The sequence below is a fragment of the Aquarana catesbeiana genome, linkage group LG10 (genome assembly GCF_042186555.1).
Source record: "Aquarana catesbeiana isolate 2022-GZ linkage group LG10, ASM4218655v1, whole genome shotgun sequence".
In the NCBI taxonomy this organism is placed as follows: domain Eukaryota; kingdom Metazoa; phylum Chordata; class Amphibia; order Anura; family Ranidae; genus Aquarana; species Aquarana catesbeiana.
Window position 1 is genome coordinate 227,072,693 of NC_133333.1, and position 20,231 is coordinate 227,092,923.

Below are 20,231 nucleotides of genomic sequence, written 5' to 3' on the forward strand. Positions count from 1 at the left end.
ATTGGGCCCAATTTGGACATTTTCACTTAGGGGTGTACTCACTTTTGTTGCCAGCGATTTAGACATTAATGGCTGTGTGTTGAGTTATTTTGAGGGAACAGCAAATTTACACTTTTATACAAGCTGTACACTCAATATTTTACATTGTAGTAAAGTGTAATTTCTTCAGTGTTGTCACATGAAAAGATATAATAAAATATTTACACAAATGTGAGGGGTGTACTCACTTTTGTGAGATACTGTATCCGTATCAGTGTTTGTGCTGGGATAACGCTGCACTGCGCACTCCCAGCACAGATACTTGGCTGTTACCGGGTTGCCTGAGTTCCGTACTAACTAGTGGAAAGATATCTCCCATGGGACTTTGTTGCAGCAATAGAAATCACACAGTTTAAAATGTATATATAAGGATAGAAAATCTTTATTGGACAACAAGTTAAAAGTTGTCTGGTCTTGACAATTTACATCCTAATCTTAAAGACATTCCTACTAAACACATATGAAGCAGGAATACATTGAATACAGTGGAAGCAATCCTACATACATAGAGAAAACAAGAAAAAATGCACAAAGAAATTTGTATTAACTTTACTGAGTTATATATGGTCTTATTGTTTCATACCACATTTGTAAAAAATATTGCACTTACAGAGATAGTACAAAATAGTGTGTTTATATAAAACAACCTTAGTTATCAAAAAAATCTCTTCACCTTTAACTAAGCTCATAAGGGAATAGTTGGTGGTAAAGGTCTGTTGGGCCCGTGGGGAGAAACCAATTCCAAAAACGCTCCATACCAAAACCAAAATTCTACATGTGCCTGTATTCATACATACATGAATACAAATGTGTTCAAGATGGCGTAAAATGAACCATCCCAAACACACAAGCCATTTATAGTGAGGTGCTCCCTGAGGCCACCCCCATCCCCTAAGGTCAATTAAGACCTATTAGGCCCAGGATATTGGGGCAGGCTCCTCCCCCAGTGCACTCCCGATTGGTGGACACCCAGAAAATTGTCACAGGGGTGTGCTTGCTCAACCATCCCCACCATCTTTGGACATCTTCGCTGGGCCGGAGGGCACAAACCACCGATGCGGCAGACCGGAAATGACGCAGGACCCAATCTCAAAAGGGAGAAGTGATGTAAGACATCACATAAGTGGCAGATGCAACAGTGGCAGCACCCCATAGAGCGAAGCAATACTGTGTAGAAATACAAGAAACGAACACAAGGGGGCACCAAACTAAGTACAGTATGAAGAACACCTGGGTTTATTGAAAGTAAATAATCAACTCATATGTGTATTAAAAAGACAGGCATACTGTATCTATTGCACTGCATCAAGCTGATGAGTCAACATGGGCTCCCGTACTCTCCCGGATAGCACAGTGTCCCTGCTCTAACAGTGCACCTCGGGATGGTAGAATATTGCGGCCAAAAGCCACAGTGACCTTGTGAAAGTTTGCCAGGAAGGGAGGGGAGATGAGTCCTAAGAGGGCCAATGAGAGCTGCAGAGCTGGAGGTGTGCCTCTGTGTAAATCCAGGAAGTGAACAGGCAGCAGCGTCAGCTGCCCACAGTTAAAATGGATGCAGCCAGACTCAGTAGAGGGAGATTTCTGCAGCATATTTGGCAAGTACAGAAACACAGTATATATAAAATAATATGCAAAGTGGTTGGAGGGACACTTCAGAATGGCAAAGATGTTTTTATTACAAATTATGTGAGCAGACTGCAGTTCCTTTATAAACTGGCCTCTCTGTATGTAGCTTCTGACAGGCTGTACAAGAAGGCCGTATCTCTGGAACTAGAGGTGACAGGAGACCCACATTTACCAGTGGTGGGATAGGTCTCTGTGACCCCAGGTCGTGAGCTATGACCCTCGATCTTTTTTTTTTTGGTATTTTTTTTTTGTGGAATTTTTTATGTTCATGGCAGGTGAGGCTCTGCCTCACCTACCTCCCCTAACTGCAGGTCCTTGATACATATGACTGAGGAGTAGAGACTTCATGTATCTACTCTTTGGCTGTTTCTTTAATCAAAGTTGCTACTTTCCTGACATCTGCTTCTTTTTCTGTTGCAGCTTCCTCCAAGCAACTTTGACATACTGGCTTAGCAGGCAATGACTTTCCTCCACAAACCAAGCAACTGTTAGGTCTGGTAGCCTGCAATGATTTGTAGATGAGGAGCAATGATAATCAGAGGTGAGATTACTATGATTAACATTGACTGGAATGCCTGTGACTATATACGACTTGTTTTGGCCTTTAGAGGGCTCCCTCCATCTTGAGGTCCTTGCAGGGCTGTAAATATTACATCAGCATTGGGACCAGATGCTCTCCTTTTTTCAATATATTCATGACTTACCTAATCCCTTACCTTACAGGCAATGAATTGTCTGACTGGGCAGCATTCCCAACAAGACAGGGTAAAGCAGCAAACTGAAATGAAAAACAGCAGGGTACATTGATCCCAGAGCAAGCATAGAGAAGGAACCTGAGATAGGAAGAGCCCAGGTGAATGCCATAAAGTGGGAATTAACACCTGCAGAAAATTACCACATACGCCTCCAGCAGGCATTAATAGAGAACACCACCAAGTGCTGCCCAAATATGCCTTAAATACATTTAAAACTGGCACCCCTGGCCATCAGTGACAATATCACTGTCCGAGCATGCTCAGCTCCCGACACCAACTTGAAAAAGAGCAAGCCAGGAAAAACCTGACCACAGTGAACGCATCACTTCCTGTCCACAACACAAACAGATACAGAGAAAACACTGACAAACAAACAGAGAAAAAAAGGGAAAAACAAGGGGGAAACACTGCCACTCACTCTAAATCTTGTTTAACCTCCCTGGCGGTATTCCCGAGTCTGGCTCGGGTTGGATTTTTTATACCAAAAGCGGTATCCCCGAGCCAGACTCGGGCTTGCATCGCAGGATCCAGGAAGAGCATACTTACCTTGTACCCTGGATCCTGCGATGTCTCCCCGCTGTGATCGGCGAGCCGCTGTGTCTCGCTCGATTCACAGTGCCAAGCTCCGTTCCATGCGAGCGTTGCGACGCACGGGGACGGAGTTCTGCGGTAAATTCAAAAGTGAAACACACAGTATAGATTACAGTACTGTATCAAATAATTACACATCCCCTTTGTCCCTAGTGGTCTGCCCAGTGTCCTGCATGCAGTTTTATATATATAAAACTGTTCTTTCTGCCAGGAAACTGGAGATTGTCCATAGCAACCAAAACTGTCTCTTTACATCAAAAGTGGTTTTAGAGCAGCTAGAAAAAAGCGATAATAAATTAGAATCACTTGCAGAATTGAGCGATAGTGATTTGTGGGGAGATCCGTCATCAAACACTAAAAGTAACGAAAGCTAAAATTCTGCAACTGAGCAAATTTCAGTGTTTTTGATTTGATTACATTATTATATAATTTTTATTATTATTATATTATTATTTGTTATAATTATTTATAGTTATTTATTATATTATAATTTTTTATTTTGTTTTTCAAACTTTATCATACCCAGGATGTCTACTAGACTCTTGTTTGGACAGATTTAAGTGAACTATTCCTAAGAATTACAGGCCTACAATATAAAACGCCAAATTTCTGTGCAAAATAATTGTACCGCTTTCAGCACCTAAAATCAGAAACAATCATACCGCCAGGGAGGTTAAAGTTTTCTTTGACAGGCCATGCCCCCAGACCAGCAGAATAGTACTCTGAACATGTAGCTTATTTAGAGGCTATAAAGGAAGGACTTCCACCCAGGAGAGGCTGAATCATGCTGGGGCGATATGCGGTAAGGGATACCTCGCGACTTCAGTCCTAATTAGGTGAGAACCATTAAGAATGCTGTAGTCTGTCTTTGATTTATAGTTAACCAGTCCTATCAGGTTGCGAGGGCAGAGCCACAACCTATTGTATGCTGTCATGATGTTCCAGGGAAAAGGGGCTGATAGCTAACATGAGAAAAAAAATTAATGTTAAATAACTTAGTAAATGAAAAATACTCAAAAACAATCAAAGTTTCCTTCAAAGAAACAATCTTCTGTCAGCTAAAATGTAGAAGCCAAAAAGTGAGGAATCATTATTGACCATTACCTCGTTCCCTCTAATTCAGCTGCGGCTGATGATGTATGCGACCAATCATATGCTCCGGTACGGTCATGTACCCATCTTCTCAATTCCATGATACATTTCTCTTTTAATTTTAATATGACTATTTCTTCAAAGGAATTGGAGGCAGAATAGAGTTGGTGAATGAAGGAACCAATACTGATGTCAGTCACAAATGTACCCTTAACTCGACCTGCAGGGATATTACAGATTCATATGTTATTTTCCTTGAATCTAATTTCACTGCCAAAAAAGATATTTTACCTTTTCATTAGATTAGACAAATATAGCTTTAAAGTGGAGTTCCACTCAAAAGTGGAACTTCCACTCATCAGATTCCTCCCCCCCTCCGGTGACACAGTTGGCACCTTTCAGGGGGGAGGGGGGTACAGATACCTTTATATTACAGGTATCTGTACCCACTTCCGGCATAGATAGCCGCAGAATCTGCGGTTATTTATGCCACTTCCTGCTCCCTCCCCGCTGTCTGCTGGGAAACACACAGGTCCCAGAGACAGCAGGGACCATCCGTATTGCGCTGCGCGACTCGCGCATGCGCAGTAGGGAACCGGGAAGTGAAGCCGCACGGCTTCACTTCCTGATTCCCTTACCGAAGATGGAGGCGGCAGCACCCGAGGACGGAGAGACGGTTCGGCCTCGGGTGCCGACATCGCGGGCGCCCTGGACAGGTAAGTGTCCATGTTTTAAAAGTCAGCAGCTGCAGTATTTGTAGCTGCTGACTTTTAAAAAAAAAAATTTTGGCGGTGCTCCGCTTTAAATAAATAATCACCATCAATATGTGATATAATCACTTTCCTCTACATTTGTGCTTCTCATTTAAAGATTGAAAACAAGTATGATGATGAATGTGTGAATCTGTGAATTGACCTTTGTCAAATGTATTGAAGCAAATACATAAAAAGTGATAAAAAAAATAATCTTCTTTGGATCAGGCTGTCATTGTTGACCTCTGTACCTCAAGTTGGAATTCTCCATCCCTTTAGTGTGCCATTGGATGGAGTAAATGAGACAGAGGCCTAATAAAGTTGTCATTTGCCTCCCATCGAGGTGGCACCCAAGACAGCATTTCATAATAAATGTTATTAATAACCCTAACTGGTACTTGTCTAAAACTTTCCACCTGGACTTGCTTACACCAGAAAAAGTAATTGCCCAAAAGTAATTATGATTCATATAGGGTAATTTTTAAAGCATTTAAAATTTAGCTTGGCTTTTCAATTGTATAATAAATATTGTGGGGGTTTTATATAAATGTATGTGTTGTGAGTACTTGAGTATTGTGAGTACTTGGGTAATGTGTGTACCTGGGTATTGCATGTACCTGGTTATTGTGTGTACCTGAGTACTGGCAGTGCCTGAGTATTGTGTGTACCTGAGTATTGTGAGTGCACTTGGGCTGCGGGTTCACGTGGGTTGCGAGTACACGTGGGCTTCGATTGCACGTGGGCTGTGAGTTTCTGTGTATTGTATTGTTGAGTACCTGTGTATTGTTGAGTATTAGTGTCAGGAAGCTAGTTGTTCGTTAATTTGGACAGGTTATAATCCCCAATCCTCATTAAATGAGTAGGTACAATGTCCAGCGGGTGTGGAGATGCGACTCGGTGTACATCTTGCGGCATGTATGCGTTCCTTGATCATCTGATCGAGGGTGATTACTGCTGTGCAAAATGTAAGCACATTGTTTCCCTGGGAGCCCAGGTTCTGGATCTAGGGAAACAACTGTCAGCACTGCATGAGAAGACCCTCCATACTAAAGGATAGTCAGGAACATACTCGGCAGGTGCCAGCAGGGGACAGCACAGAGGCGGGTGGAGACAAAGAAGTGCAGGCACTAGAAAAAAGTAGATGGGTGACAGTCAGGAAGGATAGAGGGAAAAGTGCCAGGGAGGCCGATCCTGGGCTGGAACATCCCAATATTACTGGGAGAGGCTGGGGAAGACCCGGCTGTCATGGTGCATGTTGGCACCAATGACAAAGTCAGAGGCAGATGGAGTGTCCTAAAGAATGATTTTAGGGACTTAGGAGCTAAATTGAGGAAAAGGACCTCTAAGGTAGTATTCTCAGGAATACTACCAATACATCAAGCCACACCAGAAAGGCAGAGGGAGATTAGGGAAGTAAACAAGTGGCTGAGGAGCTGGTGTAGTAAGGAGAGGTTTGGGTTCCTGGAGAACTGGACTGACTTCTCAGTCGCTCACCAGTTCTATAGAAGGGACGGACTGCACCTAAATGAGGAGGGTGCAGATCTGCTGGGAGTAAAGATGGCTGAAATGTTAGAATGGTTTTTAAACTAGGCGACGGGGGGGAGCGTCCAGAGGTAGAGATAGTCAGCGCTGAACATATTCCAGAGGGTAGTATTGGGGTCATTAGTGTTAGGTTGACTAAAGCACACAAACCCAAGGTAAGTGTAGTAACAAGTCCTATTTGAAATCTCGGAACACCCAATAAGAGGAGAGTATGCGACCAGTCTAAACTACGTGTCAGGATCCTGGCGGACAAGATGGGAGAACTAGAGATACTATTGTACGAGGAGGATTTCGATTTTGTGGGAATTTCAGAGGCGTGGTTCACCACCTTTCATGATTGGCTGGCAACCATTCAAGGGTATTCCCTTTATCGCAGGGCTAGAGAGGGTAAAAAAGGGGAGGGGTACATGGGACATTGCATGGGACAGAGCATATTACATGGGACAGGGCACATGACAGGGGACATTACATGGGGCGGGGGACATGACGGGGACATTACATGGGACAGGGGACATGACAGGGGAGATTAGATGGCACAGGGGACATAACAGTGAACATTACATGGGACAGGGGACATAACAGTGAACATTACATGAGACGGGGAACATTACATGGGGCAGAACACATTACATGGGACATGACAGGGGACATTATATGGGGCAGAACACATTACATGGAACAGGGCACATGACAGGGGACATTACATGGGGCAGGGGACATGACGGGGACATTACATGGGACAGGGGACATGACAGGGGAGATTACATGGCACAGGGGACATAACAGTGAACATTACATGGGACAGGGGACATAACAGTGAACATTACATGGGATGGGGAACATTACATGGGGCAGAACACATTACATGAGACATGACAGGGGACATTATATGGGGCAGAACACATTACATGTAACAGGGCACATGACAGGGGAAATTACATGGGACAGGGCACATGGCAAGGGACATTACATGGGGCAGAGCATATTACATGGGACAGGCCACATTACATGGGGCAGGGCACATTACATGGGACATGACAGGGGACATTACATGGGGCAGAGCACATTACATTGAACAGGGCACATGACAGCGGACATTACATGGGACAGGGGACATTACATGGGACAGGGCACATGACCGGGACATTACATGGGGCAGGGCACATTACATGGGGCAGGCTACATTACATGGGACAGGGGACATGACAGTGGACATTACAGGGGCAGGGGACATGACAGTGGATATTACTTGGGGTAGGGGACATTACATGGGACGGGGAACATTACATGGTGCAGGGCACATTACATGGGACAGGGGACATTACATGGGACATGACAGGGGACATTACATGGGGCAGAGCACATATAATGGAACAGGGCACATGACAGAGGAAATTACATGGGACAGGGTACATGACAGGGGACATTACATGGGGCAGGGCACATTACATGGGGCAGAGCTCATTACATGGAACAGGGCACATGACAGGGGACATTACATGGGACAGGGCACATGATGGAGGACATTACATGGGACAGGGCATATGACAGGGGACATTACATGGGACTTGGCACATGACAGAGGACATTACATGGGACAGGGGATATTACATGGGACAGGGAACATTACATGGAACAGGGAACATTACATGGGACAGGGCACATTACATGGAACAGGGCACATGACAGGGAACATAACAGGGGACATTACATGGGACAGGGCACATGACAGGGGACATTACATGGGACAGGGCACATTACATGAAACAGGGCACATGATAGTGGACATTACATGGGAAAGGGCACATTACATGGGGCAGGGGACATGACATGGGACAGAGCACATTACATGGGACAGGGGACATTACATGGTGCAGGGCACATTACAGGGGACAGGGGACAATACATGGGACAGGGGATATTACATGGGACAGAGCACATTATATGGGACAGGGCACATGACAGGGGACATTACATGGGACAGGGCACATGACAGGGGACATTACATGGGATAGGGCACACTACATGAAACAGGGCACATGATAGTGGACATTACATGGGAAAGGGCACATTAGATGGGGCAGGGGATATGACATGGGGCAGAGCATATTACATGGGACAGGGGACATTACATGGGACAGGGGACATTACATGGGGCAGAGCACATTACAAGGAACAGGGCACATGACAGGGGAAATTACATGGGACAGGGCACATGACAGGGAACATTACACAGGGAAGGGAACATGACAGGGGACATTACATAGGACAGGGCACATCACATGGGGCAGAGCACATTACATGGAACAGGGCACATTACATGGGATAGGGCACATGATAGGGGACATTACATGGGACAGGGCATATGACAGTGGACATTACATTGGGCAGACCACATTACATGGAACAGGGGACATGACAGGGGACATTACATGGGATAGGTCACATTACATGGGGCAGAGCACATTACATGGAACAGGGCACATGACAGGGGACATTACATGGGACAGGGCACATTACATGGACAGGGCACATTACATGGGACAGGGGACATGACAGCAGACATTACATGTGGCAGGGGACATTACACGGGGAAGGGAACATGACAGGGGACATGACATGGGACAGGGCACATGATAGGGGACATTACATGGGACAGGGCACATGACAGGGGACATGACATGGGACAGGACACATGACAGGGGACGATACATGGGACAGGGCACATTACATGTACAGGGCACATGACAGGAGACATGACATGGGGAAGGGCACATTACATGGGGTAGGGGACATGACAAGGGACATTACATGGTACAGACTGTTGGGCACATTGCGGGGGGACACAGCTGGGTACACTTCAGTACCGGCTTTCTTCTTCTGGCTTCAGAACTCATTTCATATCTCCTCCAGTGGTGCACTGTCTCCCCTCCCCCCGGCCCCTACCAGATTATGTCACATACAACCACTCGATAAGGACAGGAGGGGAGGAGGGGCCGGCAGGGAACAGTGTGCTACAGCCAATAGGATGCCAGCCGCTTCCCTGCCTATCTCTACCTGTGTCTGCGATCCTCCTGTCAGCTGTCTGCGGCTGACAGTCAGATCGCTGTGGAACTCCTGGGGACCTCTCGCGGAACCCCGGTTGAGAACCACTGCACTAGGGGGAGAACCTCTGGGGGAATCTAGGATGGAAAAGGACCTGGGGGTCCTAGTAGATGATAGGCTCAGCAATGGCATGCAATGCCAAGCTGCTGCTAACAAAGCAAACAGAATATTGGCACGCATTAAAAAGGGGATCAACTCCAGAGATAAAACAATAATTCTGTACTGGAAATGGAGTGAGTACAGAGAAGGGCAAAAAAGGTAATAAAGGGACTGGAGGATATTAGTTATGATGAAGAAAGGTTGCGAGTACTGAACTTATTCTCTCTGGAGAAGAAACGCTTGAGAAGAGGGGATATGATTTAAATTTACAAATACCGTAATTTCAGAGGGTCATGGGTTGCACCAGAGGAAGGCCAACATTTTTTGAATGTGTAAATAATCGATATAATGATGTTGATCTTTGTTATTTCATTACAGATTATTTTATGTACATCAGTGACATAAGATCTCAATCAAATCCCTTTAAATTGCAAATTGTAATGCAACAAAATGTGAAAAAATCCAAAGTAGGGGCATTTTTTTTTTTCCATAGTAGCAGCTTAATTTTTGAGTAAAAAATAAAGCATTCCCCCGCTACCAGCAAGAGGAAGCTATGAGGAAGAACTATGGGGGTTCCCACTCCTGATAGGCTCCTCCAGGTAATTTCATTAACAAACAAAAGTAAAAGATTTTACTTATGTGAGCGATACTCTTAGATTTTTTAAAATGTGTTTTTTTTTCTTTATATCAGTATAAGCTGTACATACCTGTACTGAGCTGATAGTGAAGATTGGCCATTGGAAATGTTAAAAAATCATCTGCAAAGACCATGCCCTCCTTATTTGAGCAATATACATCCAAATGCTTTCTGGAATCCATTCCATGTTCGGGATAAAATGTATGTGTTGTGGAATCCATTGTCCTGCAATGCTAAAAAAGCCGCACTTCACCTCTTTGGTTTCCACTAAACATTACTAATGTTGAAGTTATATTTATATTCAACAAGAATAAAGTATGTACATTTATTAGTATGTAAATCAATATTATCATAAACATATTTACGAAGCAGTCATGGGGATACAGCTGACTGAACTATGATTGCCATTATGAGTATGTGCATGTTAAATAGTAGAGGAAGAAGCTATTTCAGGAAAGAAAGTAACAAAGAAAGAAGTCTTGAAGTCTTGGGACATTTGCACACCTTTTTTTATGAGAAGACCAATTAAAATGTATGCCAAGGCAAAATAAAAAGAAACATATGCAATACATCTATGCAATTCATGCACATTGCCTATTTTATTATTTAAAGCAGACCTCCCCCTCCACTGTTTCCCCAGTCTCAGCACTCTGTCCCTCCTACGGTTCGGAAGCAAGGAGCATTGGAGGGCAACATATGCCAACCAAATTAACCTGTGCAGACTAAACCCCTGTTTTTGACTCATACTGTTAGACAGGTTAATTTGGTTGGTCGCAGGCTGGTTGGTAAGTAGAGCTTGGTATTTTACTTGGATTTTTTTTTTCGCTGTTTTTAACATATGTTGCCCTCCAATTCCCCTTTGCTGCAAAGGGCAGTTATAGGTAGGGGTAGTGGCTTACCTTTTTGTACTGTTGATATATTGGTCAGGCAGCGCACTGACACCTTTGCAGCCATTGTGCTACGTGCTGGGTGTTCAGTGTGCCCCTGAGCCTTTAAGAAGGGGTGGGCTCCCTTCAGTCCATCTGCCCTCCATCAGAATACATGTGCTTCCACTGTGGAGCCTCTTAAAAGTTAGAGGTAGGACTACAAGTAACAGGGTGCCTTGGTGGAGCCTGTAGCTTACGCATTTATTTGCAAATGTGTGCCAACTAAACCCTGTTTTTCAACGCATACCGTTAAACAGGTTAATTTGGTTGGTCGCAGGCTGGTCGGTAAATAGAGCTTGGAATTTTCCTTGGATTTTTCCTTGGCTGTTTTTAACCGTACCATATTACACTTATCTGTTGAGAATAAAATAATACCCTCCCCTCTCCAAATTCTCATGAGATCTTAGGGAAAGGCTTTTTTTTCAACAGGCAGATGTAATGTTGTACGGTGCACAGACAAGATAAGGCTCAAACATCCTATGCCTTGCACATGTGCAGCACATCATTACACTCACCTGTTTTCATTAAAATGTCCTCTCCTCTCCCCTCTTTCCAAGATTTTGTGAGATCTCAAACTTTAGAAGCAAGATCTCCGAGACCCCGGGACCTCAGCAGTGCTAGCACCCCCCTCTCTCAATATCAGCCCCCTCCTCAATGCCAACCATCACCTATCCTGTCCCAGATCTCATTGTATACTCCACACTCCTATGGTGAATTTTCACCTTCCACCTCCCATTTTAATCCCTCATATCCTATACCCTGCTACCAGCAGGATTTTTTGCATGATCGCCAGCCCCAGGCATTACCCCGTCCCCAATCCCCACATCCCCATGGTGAGCAAGCATCCACCCCCACCTATCACCAGTTGTGATCCCAACCTTTTATATCTTTTTTGCCTGAAAATAAATTTGTTCAATTTGTGTTTTATATGATGCACACCAGCACTCCTTTCCACTCTGCTTGCCCTCGAAGGCAGAGTGCAAAGGACTCTTTCGCACTCTGCCTTCAGACAAGCGTATGCTTGCCATACGCTTGTCCAAAGGCAGAGTCAAATGGACTTGTTGAACAATCATTGAAAAATGGTCATAAAAAGAACAAACTTCAATTTGGAAATGCTTTATTTAAAAAAAAACACAAGATAGTAAAGCTAAATGTATTCCAATTTTATTTTTTTTTACACATAATCATTCTGCCATGATACCTCTCCATCAGGGGATTGAAAAAATTCAGTAAGGTATTTGGCTGCGATGTGGACGTGAGGGGTGTGCACACCTGAGGGGAGGGGCCTGACGCAGCGTCTGTGTGATCTCATGGAGGAGCACCCAGGGACCAGCCGAGCACCGTGCGGGGTGAGAGCCCGTGGAGCCCTGGCGGATGAAGGCTGCTGAGAAGCCTCCATTATGTAAGATAGAAGAACTAACATTGAAAACGGAATTTAAATTTGCCTGGAGGAGGGAACTGAATTATTTGGGAATTAAATTAGCAAATACCATGAATAGGATCTACAAAACACATTTTATAGCATTACTGGATGAAATTAGAACCGAGTGCAATAGAATAGTTCAGAGGCCCATATCATGGATAGGCCGGATAAACATTATAAAGATGGTTCTTTTACCAAAGATTTCTTATAAGTTCCAGATGTTGCCAATGGCTCTGCCTTTATCTTATTTTAGAAAACTAAAAACAATAATTATGAATGCAATATGGAAATATAGAAAACCGAGAGTCTCTTTTGCAGTTCTAAGACAGGCAAAGGAAAGGGGAGGCTTAGCGGTTCCAGATACCCAGTGCTATTATAAAGCTATTGTCTTGTCGAGAGTTGTGGAATGGGCCAAGGAAAAGAATGAAAAAAGATGAGTCAAGATAGAAAAAACACTTAGTAGGGCACAATTAGGAAAAATAATATGGAATCCACCACACTATAGAACAATTGATGTAAACACACCTTCACTCACACGGAATGTTTTAAAAATATGGGACAAAATGTATAAACAGTTAAATGGGAGTTATAATTCCCCACTAATTGGGTTAAAAGATAATGAGTTTTTTGCACCGGGGAAAAGGTAATAGGAGGGAATTGGATAAAAAAAAGACACGACACAGTTAAGAGACATATTAAAAAAAGGGAAAATTCTCTCACTTTTAAAACACAATAATAATTTTTGGTTGATAGATGAGTGGCGGTATCTCCATCTGTATCACTTTATCCAGAGTCTTCCTCACCCTATCAGATCAGGAGACGAGCTGACTCCTTTGGAAAGGCTGTGCTGCGCGGACAACATAAAAAATACGATCTCTAAGTTTTATAATCTGGTGATGAAGGTAAATGAGGTGGAAATACCGCCATATATTAGGAAATGGGAACAGGAGTTGGTCACAGAGGGACAACGTTAGCATTGGAAAAATACTGACCCTGACCCATGGCTCAGAGGTTGACATCAAAACCGTGGAAATGAACTATAAATGTTTAACAAGATGGTATGCTTCTCCTGACAAAATCAGTAAATATCAAAAGGATAGATCAGCTCAGTGTTGGCGAGGTTGTGGTGAACTTGGGACAATGGCACAGTGTCAGGGAAAGCCCTCTTGCAAATACCCCAGCAAACTAAAGTTTAAAGGAATGCCTGTGCATAAAAGCGCCATCCGGCAACAGCGTCAATAGCGCTAATAGGCGTACGCGCATGCGCAATAGCGGCAATGTCGCTAATAGGCGTACGCGCGTGTGCAATAGCACCAATAGCGGCGAACGGGCGCACGGGAGCGCGCGCGCGCCCCCTGTAACAGCACTTGGCGCCAAAGGAGGCTATTTAAAGGGGACTGTTCCACTGCTGCCTTGCTGTCCGGTCTACAGCATTCCTGAAGACCCCTACTGCCCTGTTACTTTGTATTTGCTACCTGATACCTGTTGGACTGTTCCTGACTACTCCCTTTGCTGCCGGCCCTGATCCCGGCTTTGGACTTTGACTACTCTGTTTTCTGCCCGCCCTGATCTCAGCTTTTGGACTTGACTACTCTCCTGGATTTACCTTCTGTACCTGCTCTGCCCGCCAGTGTCTGACCCGGCTTGCCTGTACCCTGCTGTCTTCATCCTGCTGCTGGACTACAAGACACCTCCCTGTTGTCTACATCCCGCTGCTGGACTACGGGTCACCTCCCTGCTGCCTGCATCCTGCTGCCGGACTACAGGACAAGTTCCAGCAGATTACCTGATTCAGCTCCCTGCTCCAGCCTTCCAGTCAGGCACTTGTGCCCCTTCGCACTCTCGAGCCCCTGTCATCACTACCAGGGGTTCCCGAGTCGGAGGTATACGAGAGGCCGTTCCCTGCATTCCGGGCTCTACTTACCAGGTACGTGACACACAGTTTTGTCCCAAAATCAGAAAATATTGGAGAAAGATTATTCATTACATAAAAAAAATCACTAAAAAAGAAATCAGGGAAGCTCCGTGGGTGGTGCTGTTTCATGAAGTAGAGGGGGACGTGAGGCAATATAAGGAGACTTTGATACCGCACCTCCAAAAAACTCATCCCTAAGAACTGGCAAGAGGAGGAAAGCCCTCCAATATGGGATTGGATTAACGCGGCTGAGGAAACTTATAAATTGGAGCGCCTAAGAACAAATCTCAAAGACAATAATGAAGGGTTTAGAGCGAATTGGGCTGGCTGGAGGGAGTTTAAAAGATCGTGGTGCTATTCCGAGGAGCTGAGATAAGAGGTTTATTAGGGAAGTAGATTAATTAAAGTCTCTTTATAGGGCGAATACGCAGAGGTGGGGGGGGGGGGGGGAGGGGAGAGTGGTGGGTAGATAGGGCTTTAGATGAGGTATTAAAGATGATATACATGGGAAATATTTGTTTGTTATACCTTTATCACTGCATACATTTAGATATGATGATGTGACAAGAATTGGGATAGCAATGAGCCGGAATGGTGATATAAGCTTCCCTATCAGAGTCTGCTGAAGTGGCACAAAAAAAAAAAAAGAATTAAAAAAAAAAAAAATTCAGCAAATTTGTTTTGAATGCTCATGACACGTGTTGTTGAACGCAAGTCCATAAATTGGACCCTCTGAGCTTGGTTACTGGGCTCCTGTTCAACACTGCTTCTGTCATTGTCCCGCAGAAAGTTGTGCAGAACGCAGCATGCCAGAATGACTTTAATGGCGTTCTCAACATCAAGTTGCATACTTGTCAGCAAAACTCGCCATTTGGCCCTGCACACCCCGAATGGACATTTGACAACACGACGTGCACGGCTGAGCCTATAATTGAAGATCTTTTGTCGTTCCTGAGACCACAGCCACTGTATGGCCTCATAAGATTTTCAGCCAGTCCAAAGGCCTCGTCTGCCACCATGACTAATGGCAAGCTGGGTTCCTCAGTGCAGGGTAGAGGCCTGCTCTCAGGAATATTGAGTCATCCCTCATATAGACGATGTCTGAAGGCCGACTCACGGAATATGCGGGGTCACCTTGGCTTCCGAAAAATATTTTTTGTAGTTAAAATAGGATGATCCAGAGTGGGGAGGCTTCTTCACCCTAATGTGTTTCCCATCAAGGGCACCAATACAATTTGGGAACTGAGTTTTCTCCCAAAAAGTGTCGACAACTGATTTCCAGATGTCTTCTGTGGGCTCTGGCATTACAATTTCATGCAACTCCTCCCATATTGCCACACATGTTTCCTTTGTTACTTTGGACACCGTTGTGAGGCCCATGAGGAAGTAGTGATGCAACGAGGCATAACTTTGTCCTGTGGCAAGGGACCTAAGATAACATAAAAATTTAACATATTGAAAAAACCCCATAAAAATAAGACCTAACCCTACCCTTAACCCTAACACCTATCTCCTAGCCCTATCCCCTAACCCTATCTCCTAACCCTAACCCTATCCCCTAAATCAAAGAGCGGCACAGACATCCTTGTAAAGTTAAGGAATTTTGGTCGGATATGAGCGCAGTTGGGAATACATATTGTCAAAGTACCCCGTAGACAACCGATGGGATACCTTTGGATGCACCCAAAATTGACGTCTGCTGCTTCTCTCCTCCACCTGTCTCCTTCTCCGCAGGACAATCAGAAGGATTGCCTCATCTATATTCTGGACGACAGGATCCATATTACTCAGAAAAATCCACAAAATGAAAAAAGACTCCAACAGACTCTGAAATGCTCTCTCCTCTCTCTCCTACCAAAATGGCACCGACACATTCTCTGTAACATATTTTCTTTGGTTTCTGTGGCATTGTGGGAAATTTGGGAGTGCATATAGCCGAGAGATGTGTTTTCCTTTAAAAAATGCTACTTAACGCTAACGTGAAAAAACGCGCAAAAATGCTAATGCAAAAATGCTAATGCAAAACGCTGTAAAAATCGTGTTTTTAATGTCGCTTTTTCCAGGCGTCGGATCTAGCTTTACAGCCCATTTTTTAAAACGTCCGTGTGCATATAGCCTAACAATGAAATATCATGCCGGGGGGGCGGTCCCCTTAGTCTGCCTGTTCCCAGCAAAAAGTGAGATATGCAAATATACGACCCCAAGGAAAAAAGCACAGTCCAGTGGGGCCCCTTATTTGCATATGGTGTCAAGACAAAAGATTAATTGCACTGCTAGTCAAACATGTGGAGGAATGGCTAATAAGGTAGGTGTACATCTTGTAGTAGAATTGCACAAATTTGGCTATGCCAAATGGCATTGGTTCCAAAAAAAGCAAATGTAGGTAGAACTAAAAGACTCATAAGCATCTGAATTTGTGTGTTTTTGACCTTTGGTTTGGTATCAAGCTGTACTAACCCCTGGCAAAATAAAGTAAATGGTAACATGTGGTTTAAGGGGGTGGTGTCTGTTTTTATGTGAGAAGTAATCTCAAAGTGAGTGTGAAAGATGACCTAGTTCATGGAGAATGTGATGAGGCTGAAGCATTATGGGTGGAACTGCATGTGGATGTGTGTACTTCAAAGTTAATCACTGGAGTTTTGGTTTGGTATCAAGCTGCACTAACCCCTTGCAAAATAAGGTAAATAGTAACATGTGGTTTAAGGTGCTGGTGTTCCCAGAACAAAGTGAGATACGCAAATATGCCATTTTAAAGGCTTATGTGCAAGTTATTGCCATAAAAAGTGTATGGGGACCCAGATACTGCCCTAGGATTCACTCACTGTGCATTTTGCAAATTGACAAAAGCATACAATTAAAATATAGATTTTTGAAAGCATTCTTACTTTATAGAATTTCTTCACACTTACCTACAACTTTTGCACAGTACTGTATACACTATATTACCAAAAGTATTGAGACGCCTGCCTTTACACGCACATCAACTTTAATGTCATCCCAGTCTTAGTCCGTAGGGTTCAATATTGAGTTGGCCCACCCCTTGCAGCTATAAAAGCTTCAACTCTTCTGGGAAGGCTGTCCACAAGGTTTAGGAGTGTGTCTATGGGAATGTTTGACCATTCTTCCAGAAGTGCATTTGTGAGGTTAGGCACAGATGTAGATGAGACGGCCTGGCTCACAGTCTCCATTCTAATTAATCTCAAAGGTGTTCTATTGGGTTGAGGTCAGGACTCTGTGCAGGCCAGTCAAGTTCCTCCACCCCAAACTCGCTCATCCATGTCTTTATGGACCTTGCTTTGTGCACTGGTCCAAATCATTTGGTGGAGATGGGATTATGGTGTAGGGTTATTTTTCAGGGTTGGGGCTTGGCCCCTTAGTTCCAGTGAAAGGGACTCATAAGGCGTCAGCATACCAAGACAATTTTCTGCTCCCAACTTTGTGGGAACAGTTTGGGGATGGCCCCTTCCTGTCCCAACATAACTGTGCACAAAGCAGTCCTGAACTCAACCCTGCCTTTGGCCAATCATGGCTCTCACAGCACATCACGCTGTGATTGGCCAAAGCACGCAGGTCTACAAACAAACAAACAGCTGATGTTCAAGCCTGTCCCTACATTCAAGCACTTTTCATGATTTTTTAGCACAGAGCACTTTTTGTCTTATCACTTGGATGGATTTTATTACGAGATTATGTCTTGAAATATACAAATTATTTATATTTATTTTATTTTATATTTTATATTAGTCACCTATTTATGAACTTTCTTTGCACTTTGCACTTTTTTCATATCTGGTAGTTCTAATATTTAAGCATTTGGAATTATGCATTGTTAATACAATTGTTATACATTGTTATTTTGCACATGAGATGAGTTAAACATAAAATTATAATTAAGTAAATTGAAAACTATGACGAAAATCAATTCCAATTTTTATTTAGTCAACTAAAATCTTAGTTTAGTGTAATTGTAATGCATTATTTAAACATTTCTCTAGAATTTCCAATTTGTCTGACTATAGATCTATGTTTATTCCAAGCATGTTTGAAACCATTTACTGTTGACTGTCTCTCTACCTCTGTTGGTAGTTTATTCCAAGAATCAACTTCCCCTTCAGTAAAATAATACTTTCTAAGTTTAACTTTGAACCTTCCTCCAGTTAGTTTAAGGTCATGTCCGCATGTTCTTGATTTTGGTTTCATATTGAAAAGGCTGCCTTCCTGAACCTTATTCACCCCCTTGATGTATTTGAAGGTTTCAATCATGTGAAATGTGTCTTGCTGCCCTTCTTGTGGATAGGTACAATATTAGCTGTCTGCCAGTCATGGGGAACTTCTCCTGTTGGAAGAGATTGATTAAAAAGAGCTGTTAATGGTACAACAACTATATCTTGAAGCAGGGGCAGACTAATAACTCATGGGGCCCCCGGGCAATAGGAGATTATGGGGCCCCCTAGGCAATCAGAGATTATGGGGCCACACAGTATACACACACACACAGTAAACAATCACGCAGTATACACATACATGTACACACAGTATACACAGACAGATGTAAAAAAAACACAGATTTATACATACTGTCCCTGGTTTTACTGAGGCTGGCAACCCTGATGGGGCCCCCTAGTGGCCCAGGGCCCTCGGGCAGTGCCCGAGTGGCTCAATGGTCAGTCCGCCCCTGTCTTGAAGTTCTCTTAGAACTCTTTGATGAATACCATCAGGTCTCATTGCTTTATTAAGCTTTAACCAAGCCAGTTCCTCTGCTACCTCTGTCTCCAGAAATGAACCGTCATTAATAGAACCAATATGATTCCCCAACTTGTTATCGTTAGTGCAATTTATTTCTGAGAAGACTGAATAGTAATTGTTTAAATGGTTTTCTATATCCTAGTCTCCCTCCTGTCACCAATGTACCTAAAAAAGGTTTTATCTCCTTTTCTTAATAGATTTAGCAATTTCCTCCTCTTTTTGTGCTTTGGCAGCACTGATAATGTGTTTGGCCTCCTTTTGTCTATTTTTCTACTCCTCTCTGTCAGCTAACACCTTCTGTTTCATTGAATGTTCTATATGCTAATTTAGTTTTTCCTTAACTATCCTACCTACCTCTTTAGTGAACCATATTGATTTTTTCCTTTTATTCTTACTAAGGCTCTGTTTCCACTAGTGCGACTTTTCATGCGACTTGGGACTGAAAAGTCGCATGACAAATTGTTTCCCATGATTTCCAATGAGTACCGTTCATATCTGTGCGACTTCAAGTCGCAGCGACTTCAAAGTAGTCCCTGCACTACTTTGGTCCCACTTTGATGCGACTTGAGGTCCATAGATACAGGCATTGCTTCAAATCGCGGTAAAAAGTCGCGGTAAAATCGCGGTAAAAAATCGCGGCAAAATCGCGCGACTTTGGGGACGCACTAGTGGAAACATAGCCTAACTTGCAGTCAGGGCTGGCTCAGCCCTTCCTTCTCTGAGCTGGCTGCTCAGCTGTCTGCAAATTGCCAGCTCTTATCCCTCTCTACAGTTAACCAGCTGTTGTGGATCTGCTCGTCAGTCCTGCCTACTTAAAGATCTCCAGCTCACTTAATTCCTAAAATCGTCTTGGTCACATCATAAGAAACCATCTCCTGCGTTCCTGTTTAAAGACTGGCTTTGCTGACATCCTTTCTGGCTCCTTATACTGCTTGCTGTTCCTTCACTTGGATCCCTGACTTCTGCCCTGGCCTCTCTGGTTA

The 20,231-nt window shown here is 43.7% G+C and overlaps 1 protein-coding gene across 1 annotated transcript in view; it reads right to left on the reverse strand.

Moving 5' to 3' along the window:
* LOC141111248 (indolethylamine N-methyltransferase-like) overlaps positions 1–10,502 on the reverse strand; it is a 61,028-nt gene extending 50,526 nt beyond the window's left edge. The window contains exons 1-2 of the mRNA XM_073603391.1: positions 10,309–10,502; positions 4,116–4,323 (exon numbers count right to left, since the gene is read on the reverse strand). Of these exons, the coding sequence (XP_073459492.1) occupies positions 4,116–4,323; positions 10,309–10,459 (359 nt within the window). The 5' untranslated portion in view covers positions 10,460–10,502. The remainder of the gene's footprint in view (positions 1–4,115; positions 4,324–10,308) is intronic.
* Between the last annotated feature and the right edge of the window lie 9,729 nt (positions 10,503–20,231).